Consider the following 23,458-nt stretch of genomic DNA (forward strand, 5'->3'; position numbering starts at 1 on the left):
TAGTCATGTCATAAACCCTATTCCATTTGGTGTTGAGACTCTCTGCTACTCTGGGGATGTCTCTGCCCTTCCATACTTTGCTTTTCTCTCTGCAATAAAGACACTGTCCCTCTTCGGTAGACCTGAGATCATGTTAGTATGTTCATCTTCTGAAAAAAAAAAATAGAAGGAAAGGAGATACTACTCTGTGGTTGAACATTCACTTCTTTAATTCAATGGGAATCTGCTTGCCTTTTATTCTGATGGTCCATACTGAATGTGTAATAGAGGAGGCATCAATGGAGGATGAGCAATTCCCTGGCCACTGTGCAAACTCATGAGGGATTCAGTAGAAGGTAATTAAAATCTCTTAAGTCCAAGCACATTACAGATGAGTGAAAACATTTCTATAACTTCCAGAAACTAACAAACTACCCCCCGTGACTTTCCCCAACATGTAATTCCAAGTAAATTAATACAATTTTTTTGCTGTCCATATAATATTACTGGAAAGTTTCATATATAAATACTTCTATATGAATATTTTTGACATTTTAAAACTTTATTACCTTTATTTATTGGAAAGGGACAGCCAGAAATTTAGAGGGAAGGGGATGATAAAGAAGGAAACAGAGAGACACCTGCAGCCCTACTTCTCCACTTCTGAAACTTACCCCCAGCAGGTGGAGACCAAGGGCTCGAACCCGGGTCCTTGTACACTGTGACATTTGCACTCAACCAGGTGTGCCACCACCCAAACCCTGAAAAAAACTCTATTAAAACAAAATCCTCAGGAGTCGGGCTGTAGTGCAGCGGGTTACGCGCAGGTGGCGTAAAGCACAAGGACCGGCATAAGGATCACGGTTCGAACCCCGGATCCCCACCTGCAGGGGAGTTTCTTCACAGGCGGTGAAGCAGGTCTGCAGGTGTCTATCTTTCTCTCCTCCTCTCTGTCTTCCCCTCCTCTCTCCATTTCTCTCTGTCCTATCCAACAACGACAACAACAATAATAACTACAATAAAACAAGGGCAACAAAAGGGAATAAATAAATAAAATAAATATTTAAAAAAATCCTCAACCACTCTTCTTTAATTAAGAAACTATGGAGATAATATAAAAACTTTATTCATATGATTTTTCCTTCACACTTTTTCCTTTCAGTCTGTATTTTCATTCTTCAGATTTCAATTTTATTAACTTTATTTTGAAACACAATAATAATTTTAAATGAATCAATAATGAAGAACATGTCTAAATGTTATAGCAGATTTAGCATGAACTTGATTACTTTTTTTTCATTCCTCTCTTTAACTTTTATTTCTTTTCTGTTACTTCACATGTAGTTTCTATATTGTCTCATATAAAGAAGAGAAACATGGCATACTTTAGGAGTAGTGGATATGTAGTGCAGGCACCGAGCCCCAGCAATAACTCTGGAGGCAAAAAAAGGAAAAGAAAAGAGAGGAACATGGCATTTGTTCTTGAGAAAGAAAAATAGCATTTATGCCTTTACTATTTAGAAACACAAGATTAAATAATGTATCTCTTATCATGAGAAAAAATAGTAGAAGAAAGAATTGAATTTTTTCTTTTTTTATGCTTTTCCCATTTTTTATCGTGTATGCAACTAACTTTTAGAGGTATGTGATATAACATTAAGACATTTTCTATTTCTAAAGTTTACATTCAGTGGGATAATAGTGGGTTTCAGAGAGAATAACATATCAAGATGAAAATATAAGAGAACTAAATTATTTAGAGTTTCCTCTGTGAAGAAGAATCAAATAATGACACTTATGACACTCTTTCATATTAGATGAAATTATTCCAGGTATCAGTATCAGACTGGAATTTGAGCTTTAGTTGACCATTGAAAATTTTTTTAAAAAGTGATTATTTTAATGAGAAAGGGGGAGAGAGAGAGAGAGAGAGAGAGAGAGAGAGTGAGAACCAGAGCTCTTCTTATCTTTGGTGTAGGGTAATACTGGGGATTGAACATGGGACCTCAGAGCCTCAGGCTTGTAGGTCTTTGCATTACCATTATGCAGTTTTCCATCTTCTATTGCACAATTTTTATTCCATTTTTTATTTCCTTCCAGCAAAGAAAGACATACTTTATTGGTCTTTCATGTTCTAGATTAAACTCTCCTTTCAAAGTTTTAAAATATTAGCCACTATTCTCTTCCCATACGTTTTATAGGTAATATTTCTGGATACTAGAAAATTTTATTTTAATATAGTTCTGATGATAATACATTTATAGTTTCTTTGTCCATTAATAAATTAAATTATGTAAATTACCTTGGTTTTGTTTTTAAGTAGGTGTGGCACTAAAACAAGGAAAAATAGTAGAGGAAGTCTGGCCAAATGGGCTTTGCATATTTATGTTTCTGTTACACAATTCCTTCACATTGCTAATACAGTATAATGTATAACATATTGAATTTTGAGTTTTATATCATAAATGTCATTACATTAAATATTTTGGAAAATTTAATCCCACAAAGTTTTAATAGAATGAAAACTGAATAAAATTTTAAATTAAGTGAAACTAGAAGTATGAGAGGAATGTCGTGAAAGAGGTTATTTCAAAGATTAGTAAAATTGACAAAATTTTAAATAAATATAGAATACAAAATTAGAACTTTTTATAATGGAGGAATCATTATAAGTGATCCACCACACATATAAAGAATAGGCCCATTAGAACTTGAATGATTAAGACCTGAAGAGTCTCTAGTTCAATCCCCACCATCAACATATGCAAGATGGTTCTCAGCAAGATCTCTTTCTCTGTCTCTCTGTCTCTCTCTCTCATGTATATTACTATTCTGTCTATATTATTCCAGTCTAGTTTCCTATCTTATTCATTTTTATTAGTGATTTAATATTGATTTAAAAATTGATGAGATAATAGGGATATAATTCACACAGGCTCCACCACCAGAGTTCTGTGTCCCCATTCCATCCTTTGGAAAATGCAGTAGTTCTCCCAAGGTTATGGACATGGGTTAATAATTATTTCTATAACTATTTATATTTATATATTTTTTCTTTTTTTTCCCTATGGTCCTGCTTTCTCTTCCTTCTAAGTCACACCTAGACTTACTGCTATTTTGAATGGCCTTCCTTTTTCCTTTTATCTCTCCAGGTCTCAATAGAATGGGAGTTTAGGTCATCTTCCCATAACATTTCTCCTCCTCTAGGAGTATAGACCTAAATTCTTTTAGGGGTGCAGAAGATGGAAGTTCTGGCATCTGTAATTTCTTCTCCACTGCACATGGGCATTGGCAGGTTAATCCATACCCCCAGTCTAGTGAAGTAGGGCTCTGGAAAGGTAAGGTTTTGGAACACATTGGTGAGGTTGTCTGCCTATGGAAGTCAGGATAGAATCACAGTAGCATTTATAACTTGGTGGCTGAAAGGTGGTAAGATTTCAAGTGGGACAAAGTGTTTAATAAATGGGAACAAAAAAGAAGCAATAGTACAGATGAGAAGATACATTTTTTTCAAGTGTGCTAACACCAGTTTCCAGTAAAGATCATATGTATGATCACAAAACAATCTAAAAAAACTAAGATGTCTGTGATAATGCCAAGTACATTTAATAATGAAAGGAAATGAAAGTAGAAATTTTTAGAGGGAAAATCTGAAATACGTATAAGTATGTTGAAATGAAACAACACAACTGAAAAACTGGTGTGTCAAGGGTCAAAGAAGAGATCAGAAAAGCAATAGAGAATTTCCTGAGACTTGTAAAGAAAACAGTAGGTATGATTCCAGTCTGAAAGCAAGCCTCAGCTTCTAGGCTGCAGCTGTGCTGTTTAGTCATCCATAGCTGCCTCAAATTGCCTTTTTGTTCTGTTGATGGATTTCCCTTCTTTTGGTGACAAGTGCTCACTATCTTTTTTTTTTTAATTCTTTATTTATAAAAAAGAAACATTGATAAAACCATAGGATAAGAGGGGTACAACTTCACACAATTCCCACCACCAGAACTCTGTATCCCATCCTCTTCCCTGATAGCTTTCCTATTCTTTAACCCTCTAGGAGTATGGGCCCAAGGTCATTGTGAGATGCAGAAGGTGTAAGATCTGGCTTCTCTAATTGCTTCCCCGCTGAACATGGCTGTTGACAGGTTAATCCATACTCCCAGCCTGTCTAGAGAGTTTCCCTAGTGGGGAAGGGCTCTGGCGAAGTGGAGCTCCAAGGTACATTGGTGGGGTTGTCTGTCCAGGGAAGTCTGGTCACATCCTGTTAGTATCTGGAAGCTGTTGGATGAAAAGAGTTAACATACAAAGCCAAACAAATTGTAAACCAATTGTTGGGCATTATGCTAGCTCCCCCCTGCTCCATTGCTTGATGCTGTGGTCTATTTACATAATCATTGTTTTGCCTGAGACCCGCCCTGCCTGCAGGGCACTGGTTTAATCCCCATTGGTTAGAAGGAAGCTTGCTATATTCTAGCTCTTTCCCTTCTCTCCTACGTATATCCTTTTTTGACTTAACCGCTTCTGCTTCAGAAGATATAAATGCAGATCAATAAAGCCATGGCATTGCGTTCCCTCTCAGCCATGAGAGTTCCTGGTTACTCTCCCGCATCACTGAGTATACAGCAGCCTACCTTGGCTCTGGTTGAATTCTCTCCAACTCGGGGAGCACGTGCCCGGGAAGAAACACCCTCAGGCTATCCCAGAAACCAATCATGGACCTAAAGGTTGGAATAGTGCAGATGAAGTATTGGGGGGTCCTCCATTTTCTAGATAGCTAGTAGGCATATTTTAGTTATATTTCAAAGGGCCTGTTTAGTTATATTTCAAAACTGATGTTTTTCTTTTTGCCTGAGCCTGAAATCCTAATTATTCTCTGAGGAGATTATGACATGGTTGGGAAAAGGAGCAGAAAGCTGAATCAGGGAAGAGAGTAGCTCCCTAATATGGGAAAAGGGTATAAATATTGTTGACTGTAAACCCCATCGATTTGATGGTATCTGGGGCCCAAATTCAGCTTAGGAGCCTATGTGACCTCTGCATCCCTCTAGATCTGAACTCACATTCTGTGGTCATGAGTAGGAACATTCCATGCTGCCCCAATATTGACCCATCTTCCTCAGGTAGAGCATAGAGTATGTTGTCCATCCTCCCTTCGGAGGATAAAACATTCTCTACCATTGTTGATCCAAGTTGAGGGCAAGGTCCTATAAGGGCCCACAAAGGGGTCTATTGTCTTGTTCCTGATAGTAAGGACCAGTAACAATGGAGAGAGGTATTTATTCTAGTTCTAGGCCCATAAAGTCTGTTTGGGAATCTCAGGACTCCCTGATTAGGGCCCTGAGTGAGACCTGTCCTTTCATGGTATTTTCTAATTCCATTCCAGAAGGTTCACTTCCTAACAGAGTCCCAAAACCTAGATATAGACCAGGTCCTGTAAGATAGAGCATATGTTCACATCCATAAATTAGGGCAAAATATATGCCTGAAAGCAAAAATACACAATAGTCTGCAGTGAGTCAGTATCAAGTTCATAATTAAATAGTGTCCACTTAGACTTAGATACCCTCCTCACCTACTTCCTATTACAGCTCTCTCAATCACTCCAAATCTAACCTTATCAAAGCAAGGACTGCAAAAGCTGACTAAGGGCAAGAGTCTGGCATACTTTAACGATGACTCTTTAGTCACTATCAGGCCATTCCACCAGCTCCCTATCTTTTTAATTTGTCCTTGCTTGTAATTCAGTAGGCCAATACCATTGAGTTCATGGATTAAAAGTTCATATGACCCCTTCTCTCACAGCCAGTAGTGTGTGCTGCCTTGCCTACTGCTACACATAGAGGGAAAATGGCACCGTGCCCTGCAGGTGTGCTTAATTCCCTTTGTTTTCAAGTCCCTTCTTGCCCCAATCATTGGCACAAGCACCCACTGAGGCTGTGGTGCTCCTGTGGATGTCTCACCTGTAGTCGGTGAACTTAGCTATGAGCAGTAGTTGCAGATATTGGTTGTTTAGGGGAAAATCCTGTTCTATTTCCTGTGACTGCATGGCCACACCTCTTATAAGTTGGCACTGTGGTTCCTGATAACCCAATTTCCTTAAGTAATAAAACTAAAGTAGTATCAGAACATTTCTTTATATTCAAGTCATAGTAAAAGACTTGTTGTTTTTTAAATACTTTGTTTAATTATTGAATAGACAAAGGGAAAATGTGAGTGGGGTGGAGGAAATAAACCTAGAGAGAGGTGGGAAGCAGGGCTTTGAACCTGGGTCTTTTTGCATTGTAACATGCCTGCTTCACTATGTGCAACAAGGTCTGTGCCTCAAAAAACTTGTTTTTTTTTTATTTATTTAAGAAAGGATTAATCAACAAGGTCCCATGTCAACAAAACCATAGGGTAGCAGGGGCACAATTCCACACAATTCCCACCACCCAATCTTCATATCCCACCCCCTCCCCTGATAGCCTTCCCACCCTCCATCCCTCTGGGAGCATGGACCCAGGGTCATTGTGGGCTGCAGAAGGTAGAAGGCCTGGCCTCTGCAATTGCTCCCCCTCTGAATATGGGCGTTGACTGGTCAGTCCATTCTCCCAGTCTGCCCCCCTCTTTCCCCAGTAGGGTGGGTCTCTGGGGAAGCAGAGCTCCAGGACACATTGGTGGGGTCTTCAGCCCAGGGAAGCCTGGCCGGCATCCTGATGACATCTGGTACCTGGTGACTGAAAAGAGAGTTAACATACGAAGCCAAACAAATTGTTGAGCAATCATGGACCCAAAGCTTGGAATAGTGGAGAGGAAGTGTTAGGGGGGTACTCACTGCAAACTCTAGTGTACTTCTGCTTTCAGGTATATATTTTGCAGTAGTTTACGGATACGTGTGAACATATGCTCTCTCTCACAGAAACTGGTGTATATCTAAGTTTTGGGACTTTGCCAGAAAGTGAACCACCTGAGATGGAACCAGAGTATACTATGAAAGGAAAGGTCTCACCCGAGTAATGAAGCTGAAGGGTTGTCATTCCACACCTGAAGTCTCTGGACACAGTCTGAAGTGAAGCATGTTGAGGTGGCAATCGTTGTGTTGGTTAGGTTGTGATCGGCAGACGCAATATTATTTGATATGGATTGGGAGAGGCATATGGGAAAGTGGGCCCTATCCAATGGTTCCAGGACTGGGGGAAGTAGAGGCTCTATAGTGGAGATGTGAGGTTCCTGCTGTCTTAGGGTTCAAAAAGACAGTCGATAGTTAATGTTATCATCACATTATTTGGTAATTGGGTTAACTTTGAAAAGTCCTTTTGTTAGGGTTTGCTGTACAGTATCCAGTATCTTGTATATAGCTGTGCTATTGGATGCTTCTAAACTACTTGGTCTAGGCTTTTGAGAGAGTCTGCATATCAATTACACAGCCTATATATTGAAGAGACTCAGTTTGTGTTTTGAAAAACTTCGAGACATACAATTAATTTTCCCCCTCTCGTATTAATTAACTAGTGATTTATATGACTACATTTTACTAGGAGTGTACATAAACACCATTCCCACCACCGAAAGACTGTGACCCATCCCTCCCACCCACTCCCACCCCCCACTGGCCCAGGAAGCTGCATGTCTACCCCTCACCACAGGGTTTTTACTTTGGTGCCCTACTTACAATTTGGTCAGGTCCTGCTTTTAGCTTCCCTTTCAGATCTTCTTACTCAACTTCTGTTGATGAGTGGGATCACCCCATACTCATCTTTATCTTTCTGACTTAGCTCACTTAACATAATTCCTTCTAGCTCTGTCCATATGGGTCAGAGAAGGTGGGTTCATTGTAGGTTTAATTATTTTGTACAAAATTAACAGTTATTCTTGTTAACAATCAAACATGACAAAAGTGACTTTCCTATCTGCCAACTCCAGGTGGATTCAAACTTTCAAATTTTTTCTAGCTGCAGAAGGAATTATGTTAAGTGAGTTTAGTCAGAAAGATAAAGATGAGTATGGGATGATCCCACTCATAAACGGAAGTTGAGAACGAATAGCAGAAAGGGAAATTCAAAGCAGGATTTGACTGAATTTGGAGTAGGGCACCAAAGTAAAACCTCTGTGTTGAGGGTGAGGGTGGATGTTCAGCTTCACGGGGTGGGGGAGTGGGGTGGGACACAGTCTTTTGGTGGTGGGAATGGCATTTATGTACACTCCTATCAATTTTTAGTCATATAAATCACTATTTAATTAATATTAGAGGGGAAATTGAATGTCTCAAAGCTTTTATATCACAGACCTACTCAACACAAGGAGTACCACCTCAGCATGCTTCACTTCAGACTGTCCAGAAACATCAGGCACGGAATGTCAACTCTTTACTCATGTGAGACCTTTCCTTTCAGAGGATTCTCAAATTCCACTCCAGGAGGTTCATTTCCTAAGAAAATCCCAAAACCTAGATATGGACCAGATCCCGTAAGATAGAGCATATGTTCACATGTATCCATAAATTAGGGCAAAATATATGCCTGAAAGCAAAAATACACAATAGTGTATAGTGAGTCAGTATCAAGTTCACAATCAAATAGTGTCTACTTAGACTTAGATACCCTCCTCACCTACTTCCCATTACAGTTCTCTCACTCACTCCAAAGCTAACCTCATCAAAGCAAGGGCTACAAAAGCTGAATAAGGGAAAGAGACTGGCATACTTTAGTGATGACTCTTTAGTCACTATCAGGCCACCCCATCATCTGGGGCCCTAATTGGGGGGTCCTGTGATTCCCAAACAGACATGATTGGTCTAGGCCTCGAATAAATCCCTCTCTCCCTTGTTACTGGTCATTCCTAGCAGGAACGACACAATAGACCCCTTTGTGGGCCCCCATAGGACCTTGCCCTCAACTTGGATCAACAGTGGTAGAGAATGTTTCATCCTCCAAAGGGAGTATGGACAACATACTCTATGCTCTACCAGAGGAAGATGGGTCCTAAAATTGGGGCAGCTTGGAACATTCCTACTTATGACCACAGAATGTGAGCTCAGATCTAGAGGGATGCAGAGGTCACATAGGCTCCTAAGCTGAATTTGGGCCCCAGATCATATCAAATTGATGGGGTTTATAGTCAACAATATTTATATACCTTTCCCATATTTAGGAACTATTCTCTTCCCTGATCCAGCTTTCTGGTCTTTCTGCCAGTCATGACACCACCCTCCCCAGAAAATAATTAGGATCCACCTGCATATCAGATTTCAAGCTCAGGAAAAAAAAAAAAAAAAAAAAAAACACTAGTATAGCCACAGGCCCTTTGGAATATAACTAAAACATGCCTACTAGCTATCTAGAAAATGGAGGGCCCTCCAACTTTCATCTGCACTATTCCAACCTATAGGTCCATGATTGGTTAACAATTTGTTTGGCTTTGTATGTTAACTCTCTTTTCAGCCACCAGGTTCCAGATGCTAGCATGACGCCCACCAGACTTCCCTGGACAGACAACTCCACCAATGTGTCCTTTAGCTCCGCTTCCCCAGAGCCCTTCCCCACAGAGAGAGACAGGCTGGGAGTATGGATTAACCTGTCAACACCCGTGTTCAGTGGGGAAGCAATTACAGAAGCCAGACCTTCCACCTTCTGTATCCCACAATGACCCTGGGCCCATACTCCCAGAGGGTTAAAGAATAGGAAAGCTATCAGGGGAGGGGGTGGGATACAGAGTTCTGGTGGTGGGAATTGTGTGAAGTTGTACCCCTCTTATCCTATGGTTTAGTCAATGTTTCCTTTTTATAAAGAAAAAAAATTAAATTAAATTTTTTTCTAGCTGCAGGATCCATATTTGTAATAGCTACTCTTTTCTCAGTTATCTAGTTCTCTTTTCTTACCATAACTATGCTTATAAAGGATACAGATCTATAAAGCTAAAAACTTCCACCAAATTAAACATTTTGGGGGATTTCCCATAATAATATTGAAAATACTGTATGTTTTTATAACAGACTGTGAATTAATAAAGTAGTAAATTTTGGAGTATCAGAAAAAGTATCAATGGCTAAGATGTTACCCTACAACTGAACTAAAAATCATAATTATGGTGCATTAACTACTTGCATGGAGCTGAAAATACACTCTTCTTCTTTGTTTTTTTTCCATTATTTTCTCATTTGATTCACACAGGTTTTCTCAATATTGTGAAGATCATTGTTTTAAAATGCTTTTGAGATAGAATAGTATTAAGATCCAGTTCCTTTCATTTCTTTCCGATGACTTAATGATAAATAAATATAGGTCTTAGGTGAATGCTAGAGTGCTCAATAGTAATATGAACCGGTTTTACTTACACTAGTGAAACAATCAAAGCCTGTGAATTCTATAGAGAAAGATAATTAAGGAAGCTCAACTGGCGACTAAAACTCAAAGAAAACAAGGCAACTATATATATATATATATATATATATATTTACCATTTGATTCTTTTACACTAATTACATTCCTGACACAAAAACACCAGGTCAGTGGCTGATTGCTATGTTTATCTGAAATCAGTAACATGTTGGCAAATATCACAAAATAGTACAAAACTAAAAGATCTGAAATGAGAATGAATTCTGTTCTCTTATTTTAGTTGGAGAAAATGTGCAATAACACATATTGGAAAGCATGGCGGTCATGATGAAGAAGGATTTAATGAGCTGAATATTTTCAGCACATGAATGCGAATCTGCTTGGTCTTTGCGCCATATACAAGGGGATTAAGAAATGGAGGAACCAACAAGTAAAAGCTGGAAAAGAGGATGTGAATGTAAGTAGGGATATGAGAACCGAATCTATGTGTGAAAAAGGAGAAGAAGGAAAGAAAATATAGTTGAAGAAAGACACATATATGTGCAATACAAGTATTGAATGATTTTATCCTTGCCTCCTTCTGAGGCAGTCGAAAAACGGTGGTGAATATCTGTATATAGGACAGTGTGATAAAGATAATGTCAAATCCCGCAACAATGAAGGCCACAAACAGACCATAGATTTTGTTGATTTGGACATTTCCTACAGCCAGCTTTACAATGGCCATGTGCTCACAGTAAGAATGAGAAATAACCGTTGTATGATAATATTTGTACCTGCACTTTATCAATACTAAGCATGGGATCATAAGAAGGCCAGCCCTTAGTGTGACAACAGCCCCGATTTGGGTGATCACCTGGTGGGTGAAGATGGTAGCGTGTCTGAGTGGATAGCAGATGGCTACATAACGGTCCAGGGCCATGGCCAGCAGGATGCCTGATTCAGTGCACTGAAATGTGTGAATGAGCCACATTTGGAACAAGCAGGAATTAAAGTGAATCTCAGGTACATGAAACCAGAAGACCCCAAGCATCTTGGGCACAATGCTGGTAGCAAGGGCAATGTCTGTGACTGCTAGCATGCCCAGGAAAATGTACATGGGCTCATGGAGGCTGTGCTCTGTTTTGATGATAATCAGAAGCAAGGAATTCCCAATAATGGCAATGAGGTACATGGCAAAGAATGGAATGCCAATCCAGCACTGCACAGACTCCAGGCCTGGGATTCCTCTGAGTGTGAAGATAGAGGGCATGAAGATTGTGCTGTTGGGAATGTACATAGTATATTTAGGTCTTTGGGTTCAAATGAAACACGTTTCTCAACCGGTGCTAGTGTTCTTCGCTGTCTCTTGATTTATCTAGTTTTGCCAAACTGAAGTGTAAGGTTTTGACACTATCTATGGTCACATCCTCCAGGTCACATAGAAGTAAAAGGGAAATGCTGATTCATAAAGACAAATCACTGTTTTCAAAATCATCCATAAGCATTGTAACCACACGGTGATGATATGTGCATTACAGGCCAACTGCAATGAGTTAGTAGAATGCTTGTGTGTAAATATAAACCATTTTACTTTTCTTGCAGACCTAAAAAATAAAGAAAATAGATTCATCTGTTTGAAAATTGCATTGCACTCAGTGTTGGACAAATGTGTCCATAGTCCACAGATCCAAGGGCATGTCCTGTGTTCTCAATTAGACCCAATTGGAGAACCAGTAAATTCTCATATTCTTAGCAGAGCGTGAGTGCAAATGATTTTCTACGCAAGAGAAGGACTCTAGGAATTGTGGTCCCAGAATGTAAAAATGTTTTTTAGGAGGTGAGTACATCAACAAATAGTTGTCAAAATACTCACTCATGGAGGAGGGAGATTCACTCGTGAGAATGAATGGACACGGGGACATGGAGAACAGAATTTTCTCTGGCTTAATCCTGTCAGAGCTACAGCTGGTGTAGATTTTGCCAATTAAAGCTCTTCAGTTCACAATGAAATGTGAGTTATCTGGTATATGTGTGTCATTCGGTAGATTTAGAAATCTGAATTTGAGTTAAAGTCAAGAAGTCATGTTAAAAGGAATCAACTATATCGTCAGAAATAGAAGATTAAAATAGACCTGGAATTGACTCAGGCATGTGCTACAGAACTTAAATGGATGTAGTTGTACCTTGTAACTTCACTTTTATTTTCTGAAAAACGGCGTCCTGTGTCACATATGAGTATTGTTTGATCAAAATCTTGACTTCTTACTTATGTTAGAGCGAGACATTCTCTTCATATAGTATTTTTTGTTCCTGCCTCCAGGGTTATAGCTGGGGCTCAGTGCCAGCACTATAAATCCAATGCTCCTGGCAGCCTTTTTTTTTTTGTCATTTTATCGGCTATTACAAAGATAAATTGAGAAAAGTGGAGAAAAGAGAAAAATATAGACAACTGAAGACCTGATTCACTAATAGTGAAGTGTCCCCTTTTCAGGTGGGGAGGCAGAACTCGAACTTGGATCTTTTCATGGGTCCTTGAGCTTATTAGGTAGTATGTGCACTTAACAGGTGCACCACTGCCCTGCCCCCATAGATTCATTTTTTTTAAAAACTTTATTCACTTAATTCAATAGGACAAAGAGAAATTAAGGGTATGGAGTGGTAGAGAAGGAGAGAAGAGAGAGAGAGAGATGGACTGTTGAAACACCTCTTCACCACTTGTGAAGCTTTGTTTCTGTAGGTGGTGATTGGGGGCTTGAACCTTGGTCCTTGGTCCTTGCACATAGTAAGTAACATGTGCTCTTAACCATATGTGCTACCTCCTGGCCCCCAGCAAATTCTTTTTCTGGGTGAATATAGGGTTAATTAATTTCATTGTTTCATAGACTCTTCAATGAGTGAGTGTGTGAGTAAACTCATGTTCTAATATAATCTACTGAATTCCAGCTATGATGCCAGTGCAGCAGAAAGAAACTGCATTTTTATGCTGCTATTCCACAAGTGAGTTTAGCAAGACATCAAGTTCAATTGGACAGATATCCTAATAGTATTTTTTAAATTTTTATTGATAAAAAGGAAAACCTGACAAAAACCATAGGATAAGAGGGGTGCAACTAATAGACTAGCCGGTCTTGAAAGACTTTGATTCTCTGGGGGTGCTTCATAATGCTTAGTTTTATGAGTCCTCACAATAACCAGTCACTGAGACTTTCTAATATGAAACCATTTTTTTTTCCTTTTTGAAGCATGACCAAATTAAAATAGAAGGCAATATTATTCAGCATCTGTAGGTGGTGAACTATGAGCCTTATAGATAAAGGGGCCAAGTGGAAAGTGCCTGAGTACAGAGCCGATGGGATACCGTGATTACTGCTGGGAAACCTACTATAGAAAATAATGGAAGAGGGGCTGGGTGGTGGTGCACCTGGATGAGTGTGCATGTTACATTGCGCAAAGACCTGGGTTCGAGCCCCCAGTCACCACCCATACAGGGAGAACTTTGCAAGTGGTGAAGCAGTGTTGAGGGTGTCTCTCTGTCTCTCTGTCTCTCTCCCTCTGTGACACCCCCTTCCTTCTCAATTTCTGGCTATCTATCTAATAAATAAATAAAGACAATTTTACAAAAAAAAGATAATGAGAGAAAACTTGGAAATCAGTACTCACCAATCTTTGGGTTCTGGCTCTGCTTTTACCAGTTCCCTGAAGATTAACGCTAACTCTTCATAATAGTATCCCTCATAGTATAATCATCAGCAACTCTTTTTTATTCTGAAATTCAGTTCTCATTCCTCACTCTTCTGTGTTTTATGGTGTCTTTTCTATCAGCATCCTCTTCAGCAGAGCCTAGTCAATGTCATAAACTCTAGTCCATTTGGAGCTGAGGATCTATGACAATGTGAGTGCATTCCACTCTTTCTTGCTCTTCTTTTATCTCTGCAATGCTCATCCTCCAACATAACTAGTAAGATGGTGCATATATTTATTTAGCTCAAGTTAGACTAAATATTAGCTGGCCACCAGTTCTAACGGTCCCTAATGAATGGGGAGAGGAGGAGCAATTGCTGTGGAATAAGGATTTCCTGTTCATTATGCCAATCCATGAGGGATCTGTGATTTTAATGAAACCCACTAACTTAAAACATACCTAATATTTCTCTAGTCATTTCAGAACTTTCAGAAACTCAGTGCTCATCTATTTAGTAATTCCTTAAGAATAAATGCAGAGAATTTTATACACATCGTTTTCTTTTTAAATTTATGAACAGAATTGTTTTCTACTGTCCTTATTAAAAAAAAAAAAAAAAGTAAAGCAAAAATTTGTAAAATCATGGGCCGCTGGGAATATACCTGAAAAAGACCTACTAGCTTTTTCCAGTTTAGAGACGCCAAATATCATCTGCTATATTCTTGCCTTTAGGTTTCAGATTATTAAACAATTTTCTCTACTTTATATCTTAATGCTTTTTCAGTCACCATGTTGCAGATGTTACCATGTTACCAACCTGACTTCCCTAGGCAGACAACCTCACCAATGTGTCCTAGAACCCTACCTACCCAGAGCTCTAGCCCACTAGGGAAAGATAGAAACAGGCTGGGAGCATAGATCCAACTGTCAATACCCATGTCCAGTGGAGAAGCAATTACAGAAGCCAGACCTTCCACGCTCTGCAACCCAAAAAGACCCTGGGTCCATACTCCCAGAGGAATAAAAAATAGGAAAGTATATACACCAGTTTCTGTGAGAGAGAGCATATGTTCACAAGTATCTGTAAACTACTGCAAAATATATACCTGAAAGCAGAAGTACACTAGAGTTTGCAGTGAGTACCTCCCTAACACTTCCTCTCCACTATTCCAAGCTTTGGGTCCATGGTTGCTCAACAACTTGTTTGGCTTCGTATGTTAACTCTCTTTTCAGTCACCAGGTTCCAGGTGTCATCAGGATGCAGGCCAGGCTTCCCTGGACTGAAGACCCCACCAATGTGCCCTGGAGCTCTGCTTCCCCAGAGACCCACCCTACTAGGGAAAGAGAGAGGCAGACTGGGAGTATGGACAGACCAGTCAACGCCCATGTTCAGCGGGGAAGCAATTACAGAAGCCAGACCTTCTACCTTCTGCAACCCACAATGACCCTGGGTCCATGCTTCCAGAGGGATGGAGAATGGGAAAGCTATCAGAGGAGGGGGTGGGATATGGAGAATGGGTGGTGGGAATTATGTGGAATTGTACCCCTCCTACCCTATGGTTTTGTTAATTAATCCTTTCTTAAATAAAAAAAAAATAGGAAAGTTTTCTATGGAGGGGATGTCATATGGAACTCTGGTGGTAGAGATTATGTGGAACTGTACCCCTCTTATACTATCATCTTGTTAATATCTTTATTTTATAAGTAATTTTAAATGTAAAGATTATTTCAATGTAGACAAGTGTAGGTGAGAATCATCTTTATAGATTCCATATCCTTTATTTCCACCAAGAACCTGGAAATAAAGTACTATTATTATTAGTGTATTATTAGGTAGTGAACCTGCCTCTAAGAGTTTTTGAAATCTTTGGTGGTTGGGGGTGGGAGATGCTAGCAGGAACAGAACTGTGGTGGTGAATGCAGTGTGGAACTATACCCTGAAATGTTATAGTCGTGGGCGGTCGGGCGGTGGCGCAGTGGGTTAAGCGCATGTGGCGCAAAGCGCAGGAACCGGCTTAAGGATCCCGGTTCGAGCCCCCGGCTCCCCACCTGCAGGGGAGTCGCTTCACAGGCGGTGAAGCAGCTCTGCAGGTGTCTATCTTTCTCTCCTCCTCTCTGTCTTCCCCTCCTCTCTCCATTCCTCTCTGTCCTATCCAACAACGAATTGCATCAACAAGGGCAATAATAATAACCACAACGAAGCTGCAACAAAAGGGGAAAAAAAAAAAAAAAGAAATGTTATAGTCGTTTAAATCATTATTAAGTTACTATTATTTTTCTTAATATTCATTCACATTTATTTTTCCAGCACACATTGACATCTCATTTTATTGAGTGAAATTACACCAAAGTCATTTTAAGAACAATGAAGTCATTTAGAAATATGATAGTCTTAAATATCCAGTAACATGGGATACACAAGCTTTTCTATATTTAGTTCAAAGCAAATGTTGAAAATTTGACTTATTTTCTTCACCATTCACACTGTTAACCTTTTATCTCTTCTCTATTCCTTCATGTGTACTTGCTTTTTAAAATTGTATTTATTTGTTTGTTTATTTTATAGCCACTAGGGTTATTATTGGGTTTCGGTGCCTACAGGACAAGTCCTTCACACCTAGTTACCAATGTTTCTTTATTGCATAAAAACAGAGAGAGATTGGGAAGAGAGGGGGAGGGAACAAGAAAGGCATCTGTAGTACTTCACCACTCATAAAGCTTTCCTTCACCCATTTATCTGTACTGAGACACTGTCTCATAACATATGCTCTTGAAGAATAAAAAATTATTATACATACAGCTTCACATTTTTAGAAATCTTTCTAATCTATCTCTCATTAAGTGAAGAATTAGCATAGTAGTAGATTCTAAGAAAGACCTCATGTTGTATTTTTAATTGTTCCTTCTGGTTTCTTTCTTGTATGGCATTAATTTAGTGGTATGGGGCATAGTGTTAAGGCATTGTCTAATTCAGAAGAATGCATTTAATGTGATCATAATGGGTTTCAGAAAGAATAGACTATCAAGATAAAAAAGGTAAGAGGGCTCAAATGGTCTGATTTTCCTCTGAAGGAGAATCAAACAATAATACCGATTTGTGTTGAATGGGGTAGATTCAGAAATCAGTTTGTCATTTGAAAAATTCTTTAGTTGATCATGGAGTTATCAAAAAGTGATTTTATTATTTTTTGTCAAAAATTTGATACCCTCTCAGTTTTTCTTTCTACCTTCTTTATTTGCAGTATGATGCCCCCGAAAGTTTAATCCTGATTCCTTTTCTCTTTCCTGCATTAGTGTCTTCCTAATTTTTAGTGTTAGCTTTTTATTTTCATAGTCTTTATTAATATGAAATTCTTCATGTAAAACTTCAAAATATACAAATAATTATGTTTTTAATAATTTATTTGTTTATTGTATAGAGACAGAGAGAAATTGAAAAGGAAGGGATAGATTGAGAGGGAAAGAGACAGAGAGACACCTGCCACCCTGCTTCACTTGTGAAGTTTTTCCCCTGCAGGTCCTTGCACACTGTAATGAGATTACTTAACTAGGTGCACCACTGCCCGGTGCCAGTGATTATTTTTTGTCAAAATAATTTGGTTGTCATTTTCAGTAGGCTTTCTATAATAGGAATACTACCGTTCACTTTTAATTATATTTTAATTATATTTTTTGTACAAGGGTTTTATGCACAAGTGGTTTTACCACACACTCCTGGAACATCGTTTCGTTCTTTGTAACTTTACATAGGAGATACACAAAGCTTACATTGAAGACTCAGAACCTCCAATAATCTTCAAGAGTTCTAGGGAGACAGTATAGTGATTCTGCAAGAGATGCTAACATTTAACTGTGGTATATGGTAGTGCTAGAGATGGGAGCTGGGATTTCTGGCAGGTATGGTGTGCTACCATACTTATCTCTCCAGTGTATGTCACTGTATCTTTAATTTCACATCACTTATTTCACACAATTTTTAGTAAATCCAAGAGCTCTACACAATTCAGAAGATTTATTTCTTCTGAATTTTCTAAGATTTAAATTCTAACATTAGGCTCTACTTCACATCTTTAATGGTACGGTGGCGTTGTTTTAATGTAATGTCTTATTCAGTCTTGTTTTCCTCTCCTGTATTTGTCATTAATCAATAAATAAAATCTTATTAAAACAAAGACTGAATAGCATTTCAGTTGGAAATATTCTTCCAGATGCATGGAAGAATATTTCCAACTGAAATGCTATTCAGTCTTTGTTTCATAAAAAAAAAAGTACATTTATAATGATGCCCTTTTTCTATAAACCTTTATTGTGTGTTCTTTGAAAATGCCTCAGTATATGGTGACTTTGTGCTGTATCACATTTTTTATCTTTAATCATTGGATAGAGACAGCAGAAATAGAGTGGGTAGGGGAGGTAGAGAAACAGAGAGGTTTCGGCAGCATTGTTTCGCCACTCTTAAAGCTTTCCCCCTGCAGGTGGGGCTGGAAGCTCAAATCCAGGTCCCTGCACACTGTAACGTATGCTCATAACCAGCTGTACCCCTGTCGCATTACATTCTGTCTTGTTGATATCAGCATTGCACACTGTAACATATGCTCACAACCAGCTGTACCCACCGTATTACATTCTGTCTTGTTGATATCAGCATTGCACACTGTAACATATGCTCATAACCAGCTGTACCCCTGTCGCATTACATTCTGTCTTGTTGATATCAGCATTGCACACTGTAACATATGCTCACAACCAGCTGTACCCCTGTTGCATTACATTCTGTCTTGTTGATATCAGCATTGCACACTGTAACATATGCTCACAACCAGCTGTACCCCTGTCGCATTACATTCTGTCTTGTTGATATCAGCATTATTAATTTTACATTATAGCATACGCAATAGTTCTTCAAATAAATGAGTTCAGTGTAGATATGTATTCCAGACATTTCAAATAGATTACCAAGCATATATTAGAATATGGGACACAGAGAAATATGCATGTGGTTTGAACTAATAGTTTGAGAATATTGTTGGGGACCATAGTTGTCCTTGAAAAAATACCTAGAACCAAAAGTCAATTTCTATATTATTATTCTATGTAGGTCTAAAACAAACTAGAGAGGAAACTCTAGAATTTCAATACAAAATAAAATAAATAAATAAGGGGCTGGGCAGTAGCACACCTGGTTGAGCACACATGTTACAGTGCTCAAGGATTCGGGTTCGAGTTCCCGGTCCCCACCTTCAGGGAGAAAGCTTTGCAAGTGGTGAAGCAAGAGAGCAGGTGTCTTGTCTCTTTCCCTCTCTGTCTCCCTCCACTTAACTTCTGGCTGTCTCTATCCAATGAAGAAAATTATATATATATATATATATACATATATATATATATATACACATATGTATATAAAATAAAAAATACAACACATGTTGTGTTCTTTATTTAAGTTCTAAAGTATTTGGTTATTTATTAAGTACATCCTTCAATTTAACACAACAAGGATTGAAAGATATTTTTAGACGTAGGTACTTTAAAGATAAAAATTTACCATAACTATGTTGTTATTCTAAATCCAATTCAAATCTCTGTAGACAGAATTATTAATGATCAGGAGGATTTGGGGGAGAAAAATATTTTTAGGACATGGTCACGAATTTGTTTGGTCTTCACACCATAGACAATAGGGTTGAGAAAAGGTGGCACTAACAGGTACAGGTTGGAAAGGAGGATGTGGACATACGGTGGGATATGAGAACCAAACCTGTGTGTGAAGAAAGAGAAGAAGGCAAGGAGGTAGAACTGAAGGAAGACACAAATGTGGGCGATGCACGTATTAAAGGCCTTGAGACGTGCCTCCTTCTGAGGTAACTGAAAGACGGTGATAAAAATGCGAACATAAGATAAAGTAATAAAGATGATGTCAAAGCCTAAGATGGTGAAAGCAATAAAGAGACCATAGATCTTGTTGATCCTTATGTCTTCAATAGCCAGCTTCACAATGGCCATATGTTCACAGTAAGAGTGGGAGACCACTGTGGTTCTGTAGAGTTTAAGACGACATTTAATTAGTATCAGACACGGTGCTACAAGAATGGTAGCCCTGAGTGTCACTCCAACTCCAATGTGAGTCACCAGTTGTTGGGAGAAAACAGTGGCATGTCTCAGAGGGTCACAGATGGCTACATAGCGATCTAGGGCCATTGCCAACAGGACACCTGATTCAATGGCCTGGAATGAGTGAATAAGCCACATTTGGAGAAGGCAGGCATCAAAAGAAATCTCTGGCAGATGGAACCAAAAGATGCCTAACATTTTGGGAAGAATGCAGGTGCTGAGTGCAATGTCTGTGGCTCCCAACAGGGCCAAAAATATGTACATGGGTTTATGGAGGCTGTTTTCAGACCTGATTATTAGTAAGAGCAGAGAATTCCCAAACACAGCCATGACGTACATGACAGAGAAAGGGATTCCAATCCAGCACTGCACTGACTCCAGACCAGGAATGCCAATGAGAGTCAGCACAGGAGGCCTGAAGACGGACCCATTGAACATGAGCATGGTGACTTGTTCTGTCAAATTCAGGAGTAGTTCAGCTGCTTCATCTTCTGTGACTTGGCAAGCCTTTGTAAATTATAAACCATCAATTAATTTAGCACAAATTACTCTTGCCATATTATTACTAAATTATCTCATTCTTCACAATATTTTGAATTATTGCAGTCTATGTTACACTGTGTGATTTGAAGATGCATTAAGGTAATTTTACACTTTCTTTTTTTTATTTTTCTTTTTGTATTTCACCACTCCCATCACCTATGATCTGTGTCTCCATGTCCATAGCCACAGATGATATCTCTAGTTCTCTCACAGTCTTTCACATAAATTTAATCCATTAAAGTTTTCCGTAAATACAGATGTAAAAGCAGAACTCCATACACCAGACTGTCTCAGAGCATTTTACATTTGTAAAGTTTTCCACATTAACCTGCTGGTTTTTCCTACTACCCTATGGTAGAGAACTCAGTTCTCTCAAAAATCTTGCCATATTGCAAAGCAGCTCCAAAGGTCAGTTACTGAGCCTCAAAATTCCCGCAGCTTCAGTTTTTCACACACACAAAAAAATTAAATCTACCTCACAATATTGTATCAACCATATAGATAATGGCATTTCATGGGCGAGTTAATAAAAAATAATAATAAACCCAGAAGGCTACTTCTTACCTCTGCATGATCTTGAGCTAGTTTAAGATTATTTACCTTTATTTCTTTATTGTGAAAACATAGCTAAAGTGATTGGGAAAACAGTGTAAAGGTTCTATTAACAACATGCCTGAAGCCCCAGTACCAGTACAGACAAAAGTTGAGCAATGCTTAAATAAATAAATAAGTAAATAAATAAACAAATCATTGCTAATGTACTGAGATACTGCATTTATCACTACATGGTTTATATAATCTATCTAAAATATTTAGAAAGTAATATAAAATGGAGGCTGTCAGCTTGCAGAGCAGCTAAGCACAAGGTCCAAGAAAGGTCCTTGGCAAGCAGCAGGGTTCCAACTCCCACTTGCCACCTGTAGAGGGTAAAGTTTCACAAGCTCACAAGTGGTGAAACGGGTCTGCAGGTATGTATCTTTCTCAGTTGCTCTCTGTCTTCCCACCCACCCACCGCTCAATTTCTCTCTGTTCTATCTGATTTTTTTAAAAAAATGACCACCAGGAGCAGTGGATTCATAGTGCTGGCATCAAGCACTGGTGATAACCCCAGAGAAAAAAAAGTAATACGAAATGTATTTTCTCTCAATAGATACTAGTTATTAGTCCAAAGATTTCTGCTCTAAAATACTGAATCACCTAACTCCTGTATATAAATTCAAATATTTATTGAGTATCTCACCAACTTTGAACATTTCCTGAAGGCCATCACTCCCCCTGAATCTAAATTTTTCAAATTCAAACACATATACTTTCAAGAATTAACAAAGTTCCATTAACTTATTAGTCTATATATTTCTGTAGATACACTTATATTAGTTCGTCTCATTTTAAATTTTACGTAAAATGTTTTGCCAAGAAAATAACTCAGCTGGTAAACATAGGATTCCTATTCCTAAGGCTCCTCGTTGAAAATCCCCACTCTGCAAGCACCAAAGTGGTGTTGTGATATTTTTCTCTCACCTTTCTGCTCTCTCTTACCCCTCTTTCTCTCTCTCTCTCTCTCTCTCTCTCTCTCTCTCTTTTTTTTCCTCCAGGGTTATTGCTGGGCTCGGTGCCTGCACCATGAATCCACCGCTCCTGGAGGCCATTTTTCCCCCTTTTTGTTGCCCTAGTTGTTGCAGCCTCGTTGCGGTTATTATTGCCATTGTTGACGTTGCTTTGTTGTTGGATAGGACAGAGAGAAATGGAGAGAGGAGGGGAAGACAGAGAGAGAGGGGAGAGAAAGATAGACACCTGCAGACCTGCTTCACCGCCCGTGAAGCGACTCCCCTGCAGGTGGGGAGCCGGGGGCTCGAATCTCTCTCTCTTTTTAAATTTTTATTTATAAAAAGAAAACGCTGACAAAAACCATAGGATAAGAGGGGTACAACTCCACACAATTCCCACCACCAGAAATCTGTATCCCATTCCCTCCCCTGATAGCTTTCCTATTCCTTAACCCTCTGGGAGTATGAAGAGGATGCAATGAAAATGAAAAAACAAATTAAGATATTATAGTAACAGAATCATTAAAGACTAGGAAGTTTTTCTCTCTTGCTTTCAAAATTATTTCTAAAATATGAAATAGCATGTTATTTCCTAAGATTTATTTTATTTACTTTATAGGATATATATATATGGAGTGTGAAAGAGAGAACATGTCATTTCATTTCATACTTTAGAAATAATATTTTTAAATTTTTTGGTATTTATTTCCACTTGTTGCCCTTGTTTTGTTGTTATAGTTATTATTATTGTTGTGGATATCATTGTTGAATAGGACAGAGAGAAATGGAGAGAGGAGGGGAAGACAGAGAGAGGTAGAGGAAGATAGACACCTGCAGACCTGCCTCACCACCTGTGAAACGACTCCCCTGCAGGTGGGGAGCCAGGGGCTCGAACCCCGATCCTTACGCCAGTCCTTGCTCTTTGTGCCAAGTGCGCTTAGTCCACTGCGCTACCACTCTACTACCAATTTAGAAATAATTCTAAAAGCGAGAGAGAAAAACTTCCTAGTCTTTAATCACTTTGTTACTATAAGATCTTATTGCTTTTTTCATCAACATAGCATCCTATTAGAACCAAAAACTATAAATTATCTTTGAAAGAAATCCTCCATTTCTACTAAGCTGAGGAATAATATTAAATCTAAAGACTTACAGGACTCGTCTATGTAGTGCACATAGCAGCAAGAGTGGAAGTCTTTTTGAAGCCTCAGATAGTGAAGGATTCATGTTTTGCTCTAGAGGAAATACCTGGGGGATTCGTGAAATACAATCCCTGATGAGCATGTGGCTTTATCCGGAGAAGAGGG

General features: G+C 38.8%; 2 protein-coding genes across 2 annotated transcripts; both read right to left on the reverse strand.

The window, feature by feature from the left end:
• Nucleotides 1–10,611: 10,611 nt before the first annotated feature.
• On the reverse strand, nucleotides 10,612–11,568 carry LOC103122869 (olfactory receptor 52A1-like). The gene has a single exon (XM_007533487.2). The coding sequence runs from the start codon at nucleotides 11,566–11,568 to the stop codon at nucleotides 10,612–10,614; it is 957 nt and encodes a 318-aa protein (XP_007533549.1).
• A 7,986-nt stretch (nucleotides 11,569–19,554) lies between these two features.
• On the reverse strand, nucleotides 19,555–20,505 carry LOC103122801 (olfactory receptor 52A5). Its single transcript, XM_007533421.1, has one exon. The coding sequence runs from the start codon at nucleotides 20,503–20,505 to the stop codon at nucleotides 19,555–19,557; it is 951 nt and encodes a 316-aa protein (XP_007533483.1).
• Between the last annotated feature and the right edge of the window lie 2,953 nt (nucleotides 20,506–23,458).

The sequence above is a fragment of the Erinaceus europaeus genome, chromosome 17 (genome assembly GCF_950295315.1).
Source record: "Erinaceus europaeus chromosome 17, mEriEur2.1, whole genome shotgun sequence".
NCBI lineage: Eukaryota > Metazoa > Chordata > Mammalia > Eulipotyphla > Erinaceidae > Erinaceus > Erinaceus europaeus.